Consider the following 18,686-nt stretch of genomic DNA (forward strand, 5'->3'; position numbering starts at 1 on the left):
AATACTCCTTAAAATTGTATATGTTTCAATCAAATATTCTGGACTCCACTTCAGGCTAGAAGGCCTCAAAGCACAAAGATAGATAAATTTATCTTAATTTATTGTTTCAGATTTTTCAATAAATTTATAACCATGCAAGGATTTGGGTAACAACAAAACAGGGCAAAGTGCAGAATGTGTAAATTCCATACGAATTATATATGTACAGAATATGTAAATCTCATAATAATTATACACAAGTATACTGTACCATACTTGAAAAAGTAATTATTGTACATGCAAGTCAGATAATATATATATTTTATTTTCAAACCAATGTATCACCAGGAAAAAACCCAATCAAGCTCAGTCTCAATTTCAGCTAGGCCAGAAATTAGGAAAATGTAGACACTCACTGTGTAATTGAATTTTGTACACTCTTTTCATTCAAAGTCATTCCTGGGGGTGGGTCATTCTGTAATGCTAATAACTCTTTCTGTAGCCTCTTCTAATGGAAAAAGAGAGAGCATTTCATTAGTCTGTCACTGTTTCGAACATGCCACCACTAAACAATATATAATACTGCCAAACATGTTTATACTCCAAAGGTGCATAATGAAAATATATATTTAAAAAAAACAAAACCAAAAATGAAAAGCTGCACCATTTCTAAATAGTGGTCTAACTTTGCAACTTGTGTGGCATTATAATTTCTGGGAGATACTTATGATATACTGAGAAGTACAAGTTCCTTCTCCTTAGTAATAAGTATTTCAGATCCTTTATTTCATTTGTCCCCAATATTATTCATGCCCAAACAACGGTGCACTTCTATAGAGAATTTAAAAAAAAAACACATAAATTTGTGTCACATAGGCTATAATCTTCCAAACACCTGTTAGGAGTGAACAACCTGAATATTTACTTCTGAGTAAGCAAGCACATGTTCAAGCAATTCATGTGGTCATCAAGAAGTGATTTATAGAAATCAGTTTTATAAGCTAAATATGTTATGTCAACAAATCCAAAGTGTTGCCAGTTGAGTTCTCCTATTTACATGGCAAACCAAATAGCTGAGTAGTAGTACTAGGTAATCAGGCTTTTGATGACAAGGTGGACTAAATGTGCCAAACAGCTATTGGGTAACATCAAAAGTATAGGGCGACACTGGCAGAGGATCACTCACAAACAATGGCACAGATCTCACTTGTTAGTACTGCATGGAAGGAGACATTGTAAACCCTTTTTGAATGTCTGATATCTATATTGAGACAATCCTAAATGAAACAAGAGATAGTCAGAAGATGAAACTCCACAGCTGGATAGCACTCAACAAGCTACTGGGGTACAGCAGAGGACAACTGCAAGTAGCATTGTGGCTAATGAAACAACTGAGCTTAATCTACAAGGACATTCAGCTATTGACAGGTTCAGAGGTACTGTCCGAAAAATGTGATCAAATCCCATTTTGGAAGAAAGGTGGGATAGCCCCAGTTCCATCAGGGGCTAGCCTGAAGAAGAAGAGCCCTCCCTCCGGTCCATCTGTCTTGGTCCAGGCCTCAGAGGGAGAGAAGAATGCTGGACCTGATTCCCTCCCTCCCTCACCATTCCCTTCTCCTTTTGTGTCGTGTCTTTTAGATTGTAAGCCTGTGGGCAGGGAACTGTCTGTTATCCCCTCTATTGTAAACCACTCGGATTCCCAGTGATTGGGCGGTATATAAATAAAACCTATTATTATTATTATTATTATTATTATTATTATTAAAAATCCAATAAACAAACAAGCAAACAAACAAGCAAACAGTAACAGGTTGTGTCATAGACCATTAACAACTAATGTTAAAAAACAGAGTTAAGCTAATGAAGAATACTAAAACAACTACTGTATCATGCTGAAAAACAATCAGAAGAATATCCTCATAAAATTTAAAGATAATGAAATAAATAGATTTGCACTATTAAGCCTAACTGTTTGGGAACCATAAGAACTCTGGACTGAAGCCAGGGACAATGTCAGGGAGGTATGCAAAAAGACACTTTGCAGCCAAGAAGAAAGGGAAGCCTCAATGGATGACAGATGAAACTCTTCAAGAAGTTATGGCAGACAAGAAACAAAGTAAAAGATGACAGAAATAGTCAGAATCCTAAATGCAACTGTTCAGCAACTTGTTCACAAGGATAAAGAGAATTATTATAACAGGCAATGTAGAAAAAGAAGACAACAAAAAAGAACAAAAGATCTCTTCCACAAGATCTAATAAATCAAAGAGAAATATAAACCTAGAGTGGGAATGCTCTAAAACCAGCAGGGGAACACATTACATGACCACATAGAAATAAAAAGAGGATGGAAACAAATACAGTGCACACAGAAATAAAAAGAGGAAGGAAACAAATACAGCAGGGCTCTGGAGGTCTCTCATTCTTAAGGTTGCTATAAGTCAAAGGTGGCTTTATGGTAGAGAAGGGGCGGTACGTCCCATAGGGAACAATGGGGCATGTGCCCAGGGTGCGTGCGCACTGCCGCACCACCGCATGCACAAGCCCCATTCATTTATATGGGACTTGAGCATAGGCATAATTTGCTTTACGTGAGGGAGTCCAGAATGGTTCCCCCGTGTGAAGTAAGGGTGCACTGTACATTGAAAGGATAAGTTTCATTCAAAGAAATACCATTTCAAAAAAGGGAACTGGAAGCTGCACTCAGAGCAATTGAAAGACATAAATCACTAGAAACAGATGGTGTACCATCTACTCTAGCTCTAACTAAAATCCGTCTCAACAAATATGAAAAACAAAACAATGGCCCACAGACTGTAAATGCTCAATATACATTCCAGTGCTCAAGAAAGAGGACACTAGAGATTGCAGTAACCACAAGACCATTGCATTAGTTTCCCGTGAAAGCAAAGACTTCTGCCATATAGAGAGCAAGAAACACCAGATGTCCAAGCTGGGTTTATGAAATGAAGAAGTGCTAGGGATAATGTGTTAGATAATGGAACACACCAAAGAATTTCTGATGAAAATCAGCCTGTGCTTTATAGATTATAGCAAAGCTTTTGATTGTGTGCAGATCATGAAAAGCTATGGCACACTCTTAAAGAAATGTATCACTCTTAAAGAACCCATTTGATTGTCCTGATGTATAATCTCTACTCAGGATAAGGGGCTACTGTTAAAGCAGAATGTGGAAAGGTTTCTATGGCGGTGTACAGACCGCCCCTTTGGGGTGTCCTGTACCCGCCCCTTTCCCCGACGGATCGGGGACCCAGCTGTCACAGCGGCAGCCTTGATGCCCCAATCTGCCACTTTTCCAGGCTTGAAGCCCCAAGGACACCCCAACAGCGGCGGGGAAAGGGAGAAAGGGGCCACTTGGCCCCTTTCTCCTTTGTGTCGCTGGCGCAGCCGTGTAAAGGCTGCGCCAGAGATACAAACCCAGGAAGGAGCTCCAAAATGGAGCTCCTTCTGGCACTGCGGAAAGGGCACCAGGACGTCATGTCCGTGTTGCTCCATTTGGAGGCGGCGCGGCCGTGACTTCGTAATGGCGGCGCCCATGTAGAATGGGCACCGCCGTTACAACGTACTAGGGTTGCGGGGTGTCTGGAAAGGACACCCCGAGGCAACCCTAGTACGTGTGCAAGCCGGCGCAAAGTGCCGGTCTGTACAGCACCTATAGTTTTTTGTGGGGTTTTCGGGCTATGTGCCTGTGTTCTGGAAGAATCGTTTCTAATTGGCAAGGGAGTCAGGCAAGGCTGCATTTTATTATCCTATCTGTTTAACTTATACAATGAACATATCATATGTGAAGCAGAATTTGGGTTGGAGAGAAACCATGGAAACTGGAGGAAGGAACAGCAACAATTTAAGATATGCAAATGACACCATGCTACTAGCAGAATATAGTGAAATGTGGAAGGGTTCCTGAAGAGTCAAGGAAGTACAAAAGCAGGGTTACAACTGACATTAAGAAAATAAAAACAATGAGCACAGATGATTTATATAACCTTGAAGTAGAAGATAAAGACACTGAAATAGTTTAAAATTTTCCATATCTTGGCTCAGTCATTAACCAGAATGGAGACTGAAGTCAAGAATTCAAAAAACTAGTACTTGGAAAAGCAGCTATGAAGGAACTAGACAAGATCCTGAAGACACATCATTGAGCACTAAAGTTAAGATTGTCCATGCCATCAAATTTCCAATTCTTACATATGGCTGTAAAAGCTAGACAGTAAAGAAAACTGATAAGACATGAGCAGGGCTCTGGAGGTCTCTCATTATTAAGGTTGCTATAAGTCAAAGTTGGCTTGATGGCAGTTAACAAGTTGTTGTTGTTGCTTTCAAGTTGTTTCCAACTTATGGTGACCCTAAGGAGACCCTATGACAGAATTTTCTTAGCAAGATTTGTTCAGAGGTTTGCCCTTGACTTCCTCTGAGGTATGACTGGGTGAAAGATCTTTTTATTTGACAAAACAGCTGAACAAAAATAGAATTTGGAAATGTTTTTTTTTTTTAATGTTTGTGTTAGCTGATAAATGAATGAATGTCCCATATAGTTCAAAAGGAAACAAAAGAGTTCAAGTATGGAGTATGCAACTGAATGACGGATCATGATTGAAATACAACAAAAGCACAGTAGAATGTTAAATTCAGGGAGGCCCAAAGTTAGAGGCAGAGACTTGTGTGTGTTTATTCTGCAAAACATTTTCATAAATACAAGTGTTTTAACTCCACTTAAAAGTGCAGGAAGCCTAAAGCAGCTGGAAACCTTTTAGAAAACAGACACTGCCCTTGATCTCTCTTACACTAGCTGATTATAAGGGGAAAACAATGAAATATGAGCTACCAACCCTCATGGTCAGATGGAAATGAAGGCTTTTGCATAGTGGAGTATAAACAAAAACATAAATGTCAAAAACAAGAGTTGGCAAATTACAACAGAATTATATGCATGTTTAAACCGCACTAATTCAGTGGGAATTATTTCTATATAAAAATCTTTAGGACTGCTGCCTTAGTCAGTATTTTAGAACACAATGATACATTCTGTTAATGTCAGGAATGAGTCCTTATTTACAGAGAGTCATTTTAGCAAGCATTGGTGCATTTTTCTATCTAGTGATCTAAAACCATCACAATAGCAGTCAACTGACAGGACTATTTATTCTCCTTTCACCTGAAATCTCCCCTTTTCCATTTATATAATCTTTTAGCATGCCATTTGGGGGACCAAAGTGTTCTGAAAACATTACTATAAGTAAATTTAAAACAAAGTTCTTCCACCTGGGCTTTAATACAAGTTTGTTTAAGTGATGGCTTTCTGACTAGCACTCTTCTACATAGCCTAGCATTGTGGAGTTATGGATAATATTTGTCCCTTGAGCATTTTCTTCCATATCAGCTGTGGATCTGTCTAGTTAGCTCTTTCATAATTGCCCATGGCCTCTGGGTTGCTTCTTCTCAAATTCACTTGGCCACTGAGTATTGGTGGATAACCTTCTCTATCCAGAAAAACAGTTCTTTATATTTGGTAATACTGGTCAAGGTCATAATATATATGTTTTCACAACACAATCCTGATTCTTCTGCATAAATGTATCCCACATATATTTTGATAGCTTCATGGTCTTCATGAAGCTGCTTGTTTGCATAGTAATAATAAAAATATTTTGCTCTTTCACAGTGTTGTATACAATATCAAGCGGTAACAATATTAATTAAATGCATGTTTTCCAGGTTGTAACACAATTAAATGTGACGTCAAAGGGGAGGGGTGAATATTTTTGCAAGATGCTGTAAATAAAACCAAGCACCCAGTATCCTATAAATATGCTAACATTTCAAGTGACAGACTATTCCTTTGTGGTTTGTGTACTTAAAGGGTTTATCTGAATGAGTCACAATATTTTCCTATATTATCTTTAATTCAACTGAAAATAGCAACAATTAACAGGCAGGCAGCAGAAACAGCAAAAGGTGGGAGAGGATTTTCAACACATCACCCACTCAGATTTCCATGGTTAGCACTGCTGTTATAAGGGCTGGTTAATACTACTACTACTACTACTACTACTACTAGCTGTTTCTTACCTGCCCCTCCCTGTGGGTCAAGCCAGGGAACAATAACAAATGCCTGGAAACCATGGAATCCCAATTAAGGTTACCATTGTTAGTATGAGCTTGATATGGTTGCAGCAGCCTTGTGACTAGGGATTGGGAGGACTCTCAAAGCGAAGACCTACTGTGAGTTCCAGGCCACCACTGGTGGGACAATCTCAGTAGGGCTTCTCAGAGGAACATGGCACCAAGGGGAGGTTAGATTTGGGGCTGACAAGAAGCAAAGTGTCACTTAAGGAATAGCTATAGTTGACACCTGGAGGATGCTATGCAGCTGTTCATGCATGGTTTCAAGCTTTTTATGCATGGTTTAATCCCAACTCCAGAATTTCTTTCATGAAAATTATTTGGATCCATTCCAGTCTAATTTTTAGGCTTCATTTTGAAACAAAAACTGTCTTCGTCAAGATACTGGATTATTTGTGTAGAGAGACTGACCGGCAATGTGTGATAATGTTGATTTTCCTAGAATGCCTCAGAGGCTTTTGATGCAATAAATCATGTTATTGCTTAGGATCATTTAGGACACATATGAACGTCTTGTTCTTCAGTGGTTCTTTTCCTTGCTAGGAGGAGGAAGAAAGCTCTTTGGGTCTGGTTTTCATGCCATGGTCATTTTGTTTCCATCTTGTTTCCTATGATTTTTATTTTTAATAATCCCAAATGGATTATTGTTATGAGCATAATGAGTTTGAAGACAGAATAGAAGTTCCATCTGATCCAAGCAGATCTTCGTCTGGTAGTAACAGGTCAGAGCATATACTGTATATATAATCTCATGTCAACTTCCCATCCACTCCAAAATTCCTTAATTTACCAATTATATTGCAGGATAAGATATTTTCAGAATGGAATAAGGAACTAAGAAATTTTATCTGGAGAGGATAAAAGGCCAGGATAAATTGAACAATATTAAAAGATGATAAACAAAAGGGAGGATGTTCAGTATCTGATTTAAAGCTATACAGTACTTCAGGGCATGTGACCTGTTATGGATACAAGAATGGATAAAGCTAAAGAAGAAAAATTTACTTAAGTTAGAGGCATCAAATATAAGATACGGCTGACATGCATTCATATGGTACAATAAAGTAACAGTAAAAAAAGACTTTAAAAACCACTTTATATAGGTGTTATTAAGAATATGGACACTTATTAAAAATCAATTTTATACTAGAATTCCACTATGGATTTCCACTCAAGAAGCCTTTTACAGGAGATGAGAAGATAGAGAGGACTGGATAAGATACAAAGACGTGATTAAAAAAGATGAGAAAGGGAATATAGAGATGTGATCAAGGGAAGAACTAGAAATAAATGAACAAAAAATGCATTGGTTTAATTGCAGAGAAACAATATGAAATATAAAGAAGACCGAGTGTTGGAGGGTTTTGAGAAAGGACAAAATGAGATGGATGGAATACTTAGGGGAAACGGCAAAGGGAAGGTGTCTAAAATATATAACATTATTGTTACTGTTAACAAGAGACCTGGAGCAGGAAACCGTAAAAAAACATACATAAGATGGGCTCAGAACATAGTGCATAACATATCACTAGAAGAATGAGAGAATGCAGGGAGAAAGACAAATTTACATTGTAACAAGACCTAAAAAAAAATTACATTAAGGTTATGAATAGAGGGTATTATACACCATTAAAATTGGCTAAATTTTATAAATGTCAAGAAAATACATGTTAGAAGTGCCAGAAAGCGATAGAATCATATTATCATATGTGGCGGGCCTGCTCCAAAGTAAAAAAAATATTGGTTTAAAATTCATATTGAAATGCAGAAGATTTTTGAAATTCATTATCCCTTTGTTCCAGAACTATATTTACTGAACTTAACTTCTGTACTAGGCAAAGAAAATGAGAATAAATACTGGAGAACAGTTCTGTACCTAGTGATGGCAGTAAGAATATTATTGGCAAAAATGTGGAAATTGGAGGATATTCCCATGGTGGAGGAATGGTTAATAAAAATAAACGAATTAAACAAGATGGATAAATTAACAACTTTGATCAGTGAAAAGTCTGCAAAAAAATCTGAAAAGGAATGGTCACCATTATTAATGTACTGGACAAAGCATGGGATATAGATGTTAAGTTGCTGTAAAATTTTGTTGAGAGATAAGAAAAAAGCTATAAATTGGTTAAGAGGGACAGATAAACTAAGTAAAAGAAAAGATGACAAGATAAAGGTAAAAGTGGAAGAAGAAGAGGAAGAAGGATGAAGTGTTAACTTCATGCAGGAAAACAAAGTATAAGCAAGAAGTGTATCTTATTTGAGTAAGAGAGGGATAAAGGGATAAAAAGAGAATTTAGAATTTCAAGGAGATACATAAGAATAAGGCTACTCAAGAATACCAAAATAATAGATATTCAATAAATATATAATTTTAATTTGATGGAAAGACAGAAGAGAAAGAAGTGTCATACGGAAACCATATGCATTTATATTGTTAATGAAGATGAAGGTACTAGTTTTGTATTTTTTAAAAAAAATAATGAACAAAGATAAAAACCACTGGCTCCAATCTTTAAATTCCTAAATGGCCATGAACCAGATTATTTTACAGAATATTTGTTCTTGTTTTAAAATATCCCTATTTGGAAATTATGAGCATCGGAGGATTTATTCTAGAGTGCTATCCCAGAAGACACGGCAAGTGAGCAGGAAAGACAGTGCCTTCTTGGTAGTGACACCAGGACTTTAGTATATCTCTTTATTTAATTAATCAGTATCTCTGTGTCTTCAATGGGTTTTTAATATGTAACACCTAATTAATGTTAACGTATAACATATTTTACTTCTGCCACTGTACTTTTACTTTAAGTCCTGCTTGTATTTTGTTTCTCTTTTTATAAACTGCTTTTTATAACTGTATCAACTACCAAGCCACAATTATATGTTAATGTGTTTATTGGATAGTAATAAACACATCTTCATGTTCGATGCTATTCTGTGTACTTGTAACAGAAGAGCAAGTTATAAATATTATATCATCAATACCATCATATAAGGTGCAGTATTATCTTTAAGTGGATAATCGACACAAGATACAGGAAATGTACTCAAGTCAACCACTATTTCTGTGGGGTTTGGGCTGGCTCACAGCTTCAGCAGAAAAGCCAAGTTCAGATGCAGTAGGAAACCAAGACTTTTCAGTAGTGAAAATAGCCATATCTTTGAAAGGAATCAGAAGTAACAATTTCAAACTTTGAACAAACTACAGTTCCTAATTATACAGTGCACCCTTGCCTTACGCAGGGGACCCATTCTGGACTACCCCAGTGTAAGACAAATACTGCATATGTTCAAGCCCCATTCAAAATAATGGTGCTTGTGCACATGCTGTGGCACGGTGAGCATGCCATGGGCACGTGCACTGTGAAGACACACCCAACTAAAGGTGGTGGCAGGTTTGGGTGTGCAACGCCGGTACCCTGGTGAGATCAAACTCTTCTACCCAAAAAAGGCTCTGAAGCTGAATGTAAAGTTCAAAAGGGGGGAAATTTAATTTAAAGGACAAAATAAAGAGTTTTCTCCTCCCCAGCTCTAAACAAAAGGTACTTTACAGTTTCAGCAATCTTCTGGATGTCATCTTTCTGGGTCTGATGTTAGTTTGCTCTCCTCACTCAATGGAGCTGGTGCAGGGTCTTTCAGCTCCTGAATTCTTTAGTCACTTGTTGTTGGTAACTAATTTGGCTAAATTGGTAACTGAAATGGCTAAAGTGTAAGAAATGCCCTTTCCGACTGTCTGGGCCTGCTTGCCACCAAAAGTCAGCTCTCTGCCTGCTCACAGCAAAGACTGCTCCAAACTAAAAGCTTCCAGCTACAACAGAGCATGCTGGGAAAGGGCAAACCAAACCTGGAAATAATGCAGGGGAATCCTACAGCTCCTCCCACAAACTAATACAATGAACTTTTCCTACACTAAACATACTATGGCCTGAACCAATGTGAAAGAAAATGCAGGGGGAGAGTCAATCAGTCCTGGCAGGACATCACATGCACCATTTTCTGTTCCACTGAGTGGTTTTCAGAGTAAGCTGAAAGCCGCATATGACGCGGGCACACTGTAACCAAAATTCCTAAGTTTGGCTATCACCTATGATTTCTGAACAGAACTTGAAACAGGTCCACTAGAACCCTGGCTTTCTGTGGCATAGTGTTTGCAATGGGTATGACTGATTAAAGTTGTTAAAATAAGTAGTGAAATATTCTGATCTCTTTTTCATGATATGGGGGGGGGGGGGGGAGAGGGACATAATTATGCTCCCATTTTAAAGAGCTATGGTTTCCATAAAATTTGAACCATGAGATACTGCGTTCTTACATACTAACGAGCTGTTTTGAGAGTGACCATGATGGTAAAAGGTCTGAAAACCAAGCCCTTATAAGGAACAACTTAGAGCAGGTTTAGCTTGAAGAAGAGAAGACAAAGTTACATATAAATATTATATGGGATGTCATGTGGAAGATGGACGAATATGTTTTCTGATGCTTCAGAGACTAGAACATAAATCAATGTATTTAATTCAAGAAAAGATATTCCACCTAAACAATGAGAAGAACTTCCTGATAGTAAATGGAACAGTCTGCTTCGGGGTGTGTGTGTGTGAACTCTCTTTCTTTGGAAGTCTTTAAACGGAGGTTGTATTGTCATCTTTCAGGAATGCTTTAGTTGTATATTCCTGTACACAGGAGGCTGGACTAGATCAGTGGTTACCAGGCCTTGGTCACCCAGGTGCTTTGACTTCAGCTCCCACAAGCTGGCTGCGACTTCTGGGTGCTAAAATCCAAAACACCTGAAAGATCGAAGTTTGGGAGTCATGAACTAGATAGTCCTTGAAAACTCTTCCAGCTCTATGATTCTATGGCAAAAACTATTTTGATAGCACAGGCCCAAATAAATATAATAACTATTAGTTTGTTTTCCCAATAATGAATCTGACTTTGACAAGTCTCAGTCCTAAACTGCATCATTAGCTTATGTTTCTTACGACTGCTAGCACATTATATAACATAATATTAGACTAACATTTCATGATACCATATATACTTGACTAGAAGTCAAAACATTTATGCCAAAAAATGACCCTAAAATCCAGTGTCAACTTACAAATGGGTCAATACAGTAATATTGCTTAGAAAGGTCCTTAAAAAGCAGCCCCAATGCTCCTGATTTCTGAAAGAGCTGACAAGACGGGTTTGTGTGTGAAAGAGGTGACTCCCTTCTCAAGCCAATGTTAAAATCTTCTTCCTCCACCTCCTCTGGATTTCCCCTGACTACAAAAAACCCATTTCCCTCCACTTCCCAATTGGATGTTAAAACCTTCTCTCCCATCCTCCTCCTCTGGATCTCTCTGACCACCAACTACCCCATTTCTCTCCACGCCCTTCCTTCTAAATCCGATGTTAAAATCGTCTCCTCTCCTAAGTTCTACCCTCCAATTATCCATGGGGGTAATATAAAAATCCATGAATTTGGTCCTAAAACCTTCCCTAAACATACATGAGGTCAACCTGTACACAAGAATATATGGTACTAAGATGTGTCATCAGTATCTGACGCTGTTTGCTCTCAGGTGTGTTTGACAAAAAGATATATATCAGGTTTTTAATTATACACCCAGCAGAAAGATACTTATTAGTCCTAAACCTTCTAGCAAACTGCAAACATTTATTCACCAGAGCTGAATTAGTTTTTTGTCTGTGTTTATGCTTTCAAGTCACTTGTCGACTTATGGCAATCCCATGAATTTCATGGAGTCTTCTTAGGCAAGGAATACTCAGAGGCAGTTTGTTATAACCTTCCTCTGAAATACAGTTGGCCCTCCATATCCATAAATTCAACCATCCACAGCTTGAAAATATTTTAAAAATATATAAATTCCAAAATGCAAACCTTGATTTGCCATTTTATATAAGGAACACCATTTTACCATGGCATTGCATAGTAAAATGGGACTTGAGCATCCACGGATTTTGATATCCACGAGGGGGCCTGGAATGAAACCCCAGTGGAAACCAAGGGCCCACTGTACTGTGCCTTGTAGAACAGATTATGTCATATATGCTATGTCTATTATTATTTATTTATTTATTTATTTATTTATTTATTTATATAGCACCGTAGATTTGCACAGCGCTGTACATACAAACAATAAATAGATAAGAGTAAACCTGCCTATGGTGTACAATTTAAGTATTAAAATTGTCAGATTTTAAATCTTTCAGCCTAAGAACCTTCAACATTTGCTTCATTCTCATCAAGGCAGTTAAATTGTTACAAGTTAAACTGTTACAAATATTTGACAGTGGCTGTATCCACACTGTAGAAATAATCCAATCTGACAACACTTTGTCATGGCTTCACCCTATGGAATTCTGTGATTTGTAGTTAGTTTTGGCACCAGAGCTCTCTGACAGAGAAGGCTAAGTTCTCACAGAACTACCATTCCCAGAATTCCACAGCTCTGAGTACAACAGTTAAAGTGGTGTCAAACTCCATTATTTCTGATGTGCGGATGCAGCCACTGTAGTATATTGAAAAGCACGCAACTTCTACTAATGTTAATCTTCAGGAAACAACTGCTACTAAATATCTAGATTACAAATATACAATTATTAGAATATTTCATTCTATGAATTCTTCGTTAACACTAACTGAAATCTCAATTTCAAAATAGTCAGGATTGTTCCATAATGCTATACAGACTTGTAAATTGGAAATAAACCGTGCTTAATCATCATGAGTCCAGATTAATTCTGAAGACAATTAACAACAACAAAATCCATTCCTAATCAAATCTCCTAAGAAAATAAGGAATCCACAGCATAATATTTGAAAGTTTAACAAATATGCCTGTCAGCACAGCATGTATAACAAGAAATGAGCTGGAATGGATTTCACTAACGCAAAAAGTTGCCAAAAACAAATAAATTAAGTGGAACAAGTGAGACACAGTTACTATATTACTTTAGAAGTTCTTTCAGCAATGCTTCTGAGATCATGGCAATGGAAACCCTTCAAAGTTAACAGGCCAGAGCAATTTTTTACATGTCTACTGAATTCAAGGGAATTTATTCCTATGTTCCACTGCAACAGCTACAGCAGCTTCATATATATACTACTTCACACCGCACTGAGCAGTCTCTAAGCAGTTTACAACTGTAAGCTAATTGCCCCCATCAAGCTGAGTACTCATTTTAGTGACCTCTGAAGAATGCCAGGCTGAGTTGACTCTGAGTCCCTGGCTGGGATTGATATAGGATTTCAGCCTTATTCTGTAAAGTGAAATTAAAGGTGGAAGAAATGATACAACATGAAAAGGGCAAAGCTAGAAAAAAGAAAGGATATGCTTTGCTCTTTATGTGTCTTCTGTGTTTTACTAATAACTTCCAAAGTTTATGTATTCAAATGAAGTATTTTCCTCTTGCTACAGTGCAAGTTCCTAACATTCTGACAAGTCCATGTATAAAGAAACCAGATTGGAGACAAGTAAGTTTCAGACACTTATGTCCATTAGTCTGTATAGAAGTGCTAGGTACTGTATGTTCATGTGATTTAGTTATGCTTAGAGAACATAAATGAATTGTTTGTATGTATAGAAATACTGTATGTGTATGCTGCCATTCTTCTATATAAACTGAAGTCAGCTTAAAGAAAATTTAATTACAGCCTTAGCAGATTCCAGCTGTTTGCATCGGGCCATTTTTCCTATTTGTTTTTACATTCAACTTGTATCTGAATGCACTCTGTCTTTAAACACTTGTTATTGTGTGCTTTCAAGTCATCTCCACCTTATGGCAACCCTAAGGCAAATCTACCTGTATATGGGTGTTTTTTTGCAATATTTGTTCAGAGGAGATTTGCCATAATAGTGGTATCTTTATACCATCACTTTCATGTAGCTACCTAGCATGAATCCACAAGTATTTTGCATATGGTTCCCACAAGACAGTAAACTACAATTACAATAATTCTACATGCTAGACCATTATTGGGAAAAGCAAATTGCAAGGATGTTTGGCCAAGGTGAGATTTGGCCAAAAGAAGGAGAAGAATCTTGTCAGCTCAAAGCTCATTCTCAGTTGAAGATGTAAGTCAGAAGGTAAAAATATGATCTTTCTGTCACAGATCTCTGAATGATTAGCAGATGTCTGGATGGTCAGTAAAAATTTGTCTAACAGCAGCAAAGAAGATAGTTTGTAAGGCCTGCAGCAGATGGGCAGATCCCAAAGCGGGATGCCGCCATAGGACCCAGACTCTGCCAGCAGGAACTGGACTATGTGGCAATGAAACAGCTTTGGGCCACTTTGGGGACGTGTGTCATGTAAACACCACACCCTCAAAGTGGCCAGAAGCCGCTTCTTTTGGCCCGTCTGTTCTGGGTTTTAGAGAATCCACACTCTACAGCAACATATATCAAAAATTTTACATGTATATATGGGTCTCCTAAGAGAGCCAGCGTGGTACATTGGTTTGAGTGTTGGACTATGGCCTGAAACAGATGGGCCAAATGATGCAGTTTCCCACCATGTTTGGAGAGTAGTGTTTAGATGACACACATGCCGAACGCAGTGGGAAACAGTGCTGGACCCGCGTCACTGGAAATGAACTGAGCCAAAAAGGAGCAGGAAAATAATGCTCCTGTTGCTGACCCTGTTCAAAACCATGGCAGTGGCCCGGATCAGGATCAGGTGCGTGCAGCCACTGCAGTCCCTGCAAGAACGGTGCCAGCACAGCCCTGCCACAGTTGTCTCAGCCCATCTGTTTCGGGCCTATGACTCTGGAGACCAGGGTTTGAATCCTGGATCGGCCATGTAAACCCATTGAGTGACTTTGAGCAAGATATACTTTCTCAGTCTCTGAGGATGGAATGGTAAATCTTCTCTGAAGAAACTTGCTAGGAAACCCCATAATAGAGTTGCCATAAGTTGGAAATGACTTGAAGGCAAACAACACATGCACACACAGAGGTCTCCCACAGTGTGGCACAATAAGTGACACAGATGTGCTGAACTCCCCAGAGCTGTCATTATGTATATAGGGTCTAAGTCTATTCCACCACTCATTATTCTGAACTTGACTCCAGTTGAAGAAGACGGTGGTTCTATTTTATCTGAAGTCTGCCCACAATTGATCTAGAATGGTGCTACTCAAAGTGGTGGTCCCTGGACGGATACTGGCAGTCCCTCAGTGGTTTCCAGGAAGGAAAGAAAGAAATGAGTGTAACCAATAGGCACAAGTACAATGGAACAATTACTAGTCCTCCACATCAAATGAGTTAAGAAGCACTAGTTTCAGAGACCAGATGCAGCAGGTAAGAACCAAACCAGGCAAACAGCTGGGCTCTAGCAGTGACAGAGCTGCCAGAGTGCCACTCCTATTAAAAAGAAAACATACAATGACTAATGTATGAAAGAGTGGGAGGAGGAGGAGGAGGAGGAGGTCGAAATGACTTTCCACACTTCCTACTTTGAGGGACCTTCCTTCTGCCTCCTTCATAAGCCCAAACTGTCGCTTTCTTACACATGAAAACAAGCCAGACATATGAGGGGGGTGGGTAGGAAATATCCTCAAGTACAGTAGTAGTAATAGCCACTTGAGAGCTGGCGTTGTGTAGTAACTCTAGAGACAAGGGTTTGAATCCCAGCTCAGCCAGGGTGACCTTGGGCAAGAAGTCACACATTCTCAGCCTCAGATGGAATGGCAATAGCAACATGCTCCACTCCCCCAAGAAACCTGCCAAGAAGCCCATAGATAGGTTTGCCTTAGAGTCACCATGGATCAGAAATGATTGGAAGGCACATAACAACAAGTGTAGTAATAATTACTTGAGAGCCAGTGTGTTGTCGCGGTTGGCGCACTGGACTAGGACTCTGGAGACCAGCATTTGCTCAGCCATGGAAAGCCACTGGGCGCCCTAATGGTCCTGTTGCCCTGTCATCTTTTAACGGTTGTTTCTTTGTCAATTGTTGTTGTTCCCCGCCTGGATCCATAGCGAGAGGTGGGCAAGAAATAAGTATTATTGTTGTTGTCGTTGTCCCACACTTTGATCCATGAGGAGAGGTAGATAAGAAATACATGTCGTTGTATTGTGTTATTACTATTATTATGTTGATGTGTTACTGTTGTGGTGTTATCATCATTATTATTCTTTGTGGGTAAGAAACATTATTATTATTGTTGTTGTTGTCGCTATTATTTCTTAACCACCTCTCCCCACATGGATCAAAGCCGGGACCAAGAACAATTAATAGAAGCATTATTATTATTATCATTATTATTATTGCTATTATTATTTCTTACCCGCCTCTCCCCATGGATGGAAGCATGCCTTAAAGCCTTATTGTTGTTGTTGTTGTTGTTATCATTGCTGTTATTCCTCCTTACCCGGAGGCGGGGGAGAGCCCCCATGATTCCCCCGCCAAACCATTCAGAAGCCTCCCCGGGGGAGCCGAGGGAGGGAGCCTTGTGACAGGGCAGGCCCTTCCTCCCTCCCTCAGAGCCAGGCACTGAGGCACCTGCTCTTCCGGGGCCCAGAGCGAGGAGGCAGGCGACAGACACCCTTTCCCTCCTCCTCCGTCCAGAGGCGCCTGGCCTCTGCTTCCCTCACCACCAACCGCCGAGCCTCCCTCCTCCTCCTCCTCCTCCTCCTCCTCCTCCTCTTCCACCTGGGACGAAAGGACAACGGCGCCGCCGCCGCCGCCGCCGCCGCCGCTACTCACCTGCATAGACGCCATGATGGATCCGCCTCCTTCCCTCCCTCCCTCCCTCTCTGCGCCGCCGGGACCCGGAGAGGGAGACGCGGCGGAGCGAGGCAGGAGCGCCGGCGCCTTCGGCTGCTCCGCTTCTCCTGCTGCTGCTGCTCTCCTTCTTCCTCCTCCCCGCCCCGGTCACGTGGGCCTCAAGCCAGCCTGAGGGGCCGCGCATGCGCACAAAGCCGCCTGCAGAGTAGTAGGTTCAAAGCCAGAGAGAGAGAGAGAAAGGAAGGAAGGAAGGAAGGAAGGGAAGGTTCTGAGGGAGAACGGAGGAGGCAGAGGGACCGTTGGCCTCGGCGCATGAGTCTGGAAATCTAAAGCACGTCCTTCAGAAATAAGTTCTTTGGAAGTGACGTCGCGGGCAGGGCTCTCAAGAGGACCCTTGCCCTGCTATTTGGGCTCCCTTCTTCCATATATATATATATATACACACACACACACACACACAGTATAAGCATATATATATATATATATATATATATATATACTGCATATATGTGTGTGTTTTATATATATGTATGTGTATATATATATACTGCACATATATGTGTGTGTGTGTTATATATATATATGTGTATATATATATATATATACTGCATATATGTCTGTGTTACATATATGTATGTGTGTATGTCTGTATATATACATATACTGCATCTGCGTGTGTGTGTGTGTGTGTCTTGTGTGCCTTCAAGTTGTTTCTGATTTATGGTGACCCACCCCAAGGCGATCCCATCACTGGGTTTTCTTGGCAAGGTTTGTTCAGAGGGGTTGTTGCCACGGCTGTCCTCTGAGGCACCAAAGGCACACGACTTGAAGCACACAGCAACAAATATATATATATTTGTGGGTGTACATGTGTATGTGTAGATACATATAGACCCCCCCCCACACACACACACACAGGGATGCAGTGGCTCAAGTGGTGAAGACACTGTCGATTTCAAGGTCAGCAGTTTGGCAATTTGAGGCCCAGGTGCTGCAATGTGGGTTGAGCTGCCAGCGCTAGCCCCAGCTTCTGCCAACCTAGCAGTTCAAAAGCATGCAAAGGCAAGTAGATAAATAGGTACCATTTCGGTGGGAAGGTAAACAGCGTCCTGTGTATCATACTGGCCACATGAGCACAGAGCAGTCTCTGACAATGCTAGCTCTTCAGCTTAGTAATGGAGATGGGCACCACCCCCTAAGGTCAGACACGACTTCACAACCTCATCAACAGGGAAAAATACCTTTTACCAGTACTCAGCAGACTAATAAACATTTCACGGGTTAGTAACTTTTGTGGGCTTCGTGACAGGGCTGTACTGGACCATTAGCAACAGATAACGTTTGCCTCTGTATCTTAAGTCTTCAATCAAACTGAGGGACCAAATGCAGAAAATGCATTAAGATTTTAAGTGAGGCGAAACTGTAGAGCACTGTTTATGTTCACATGGAGAGAAAGCTTGGCATGTATCAAATAAAGAATACTCTCACTTAAGTGCTTTTATAAATCAGTGAGTGGTTTGATAATTTGATAGTCAGAATCATTTTTTGTTACTCTTCCACAGTATAGCTGTTTTATCTTCTACTTGCTCCTATGAGGTTACACATTCATTTTCCTTTGTTGAATCAGTTGCATAGAAACTATAATTTACATAACAGAAGGCCACAACTCACTAATAATACGCCTCAATGGAACTGTAGTATGTCTAGCATCACCAGAGCATGTTTATCTAAGGAACTCCTAGGAACAGAATATGCCAAAGAAACGAGGTTTTTTCACAAGACATTTGCCCATTGAATTTCCCATTTCTTCATCTAACAAGTAA

General features: G+C 39.7%; 1 protein-coding gene across 3 annotated transcripts in view; it reads right to left on the reverse strand.

Moving 5' to 3' along the window:
• Window positions 1–16,978, reverse strand: part of UBE2W (ubiquitin conjugating enzyme E2 W) — a 30,000-nt gene extending 13,022 nt beyond the window's left edge. The window contains exons 1-3 of one of the 3 annotated variants that reach the window (XM_089517476.1): window positions 15,949–16,166; window positions 10,663–10,913; window positions 396–487 (exon numbers count right to left, since the gene is read on the reverse strand). In XM_089517476.1, the coding sequence (XP_089373602.1) occupies window positions 396–436 (41 nt within the window). In that variant the 5' untranslated portion in view covers window positions 437–487; window positions 10,663–10,913; window positions 15,949–16,166. Of the gene's footprint in view, window positions 1–395; window positions 488–10,662; window positions 10,914–15,948; window positions 16,167–16,842 lie in introns of those variants that run through there. The other 2 variants (XM_089517475.1, XM_089517477.1) reach the window with 2 other exon arrangements.
• Between the last annotated feature and the right edge of the window lie 1,708 nt (window positions 16,979–18,686).

The sequence above is a fragment of the Sceloporus occidentalis genome, unplaced genomic scaffold (genome assembly GCF_023333645.1).
Source record: "Sceloporus occidentalis isolate IW3139 unplaced genomic scaffold, rSceOcc1.0.p SCAF_3, whole genome shotgun sequence".
Lineage (NCBI taxonomy): Eukaryota > Metazoa > Chordata > Lepidosauria > Squamata > Phrynosomatidae > Sceloporus > Sceloporus occidentalis.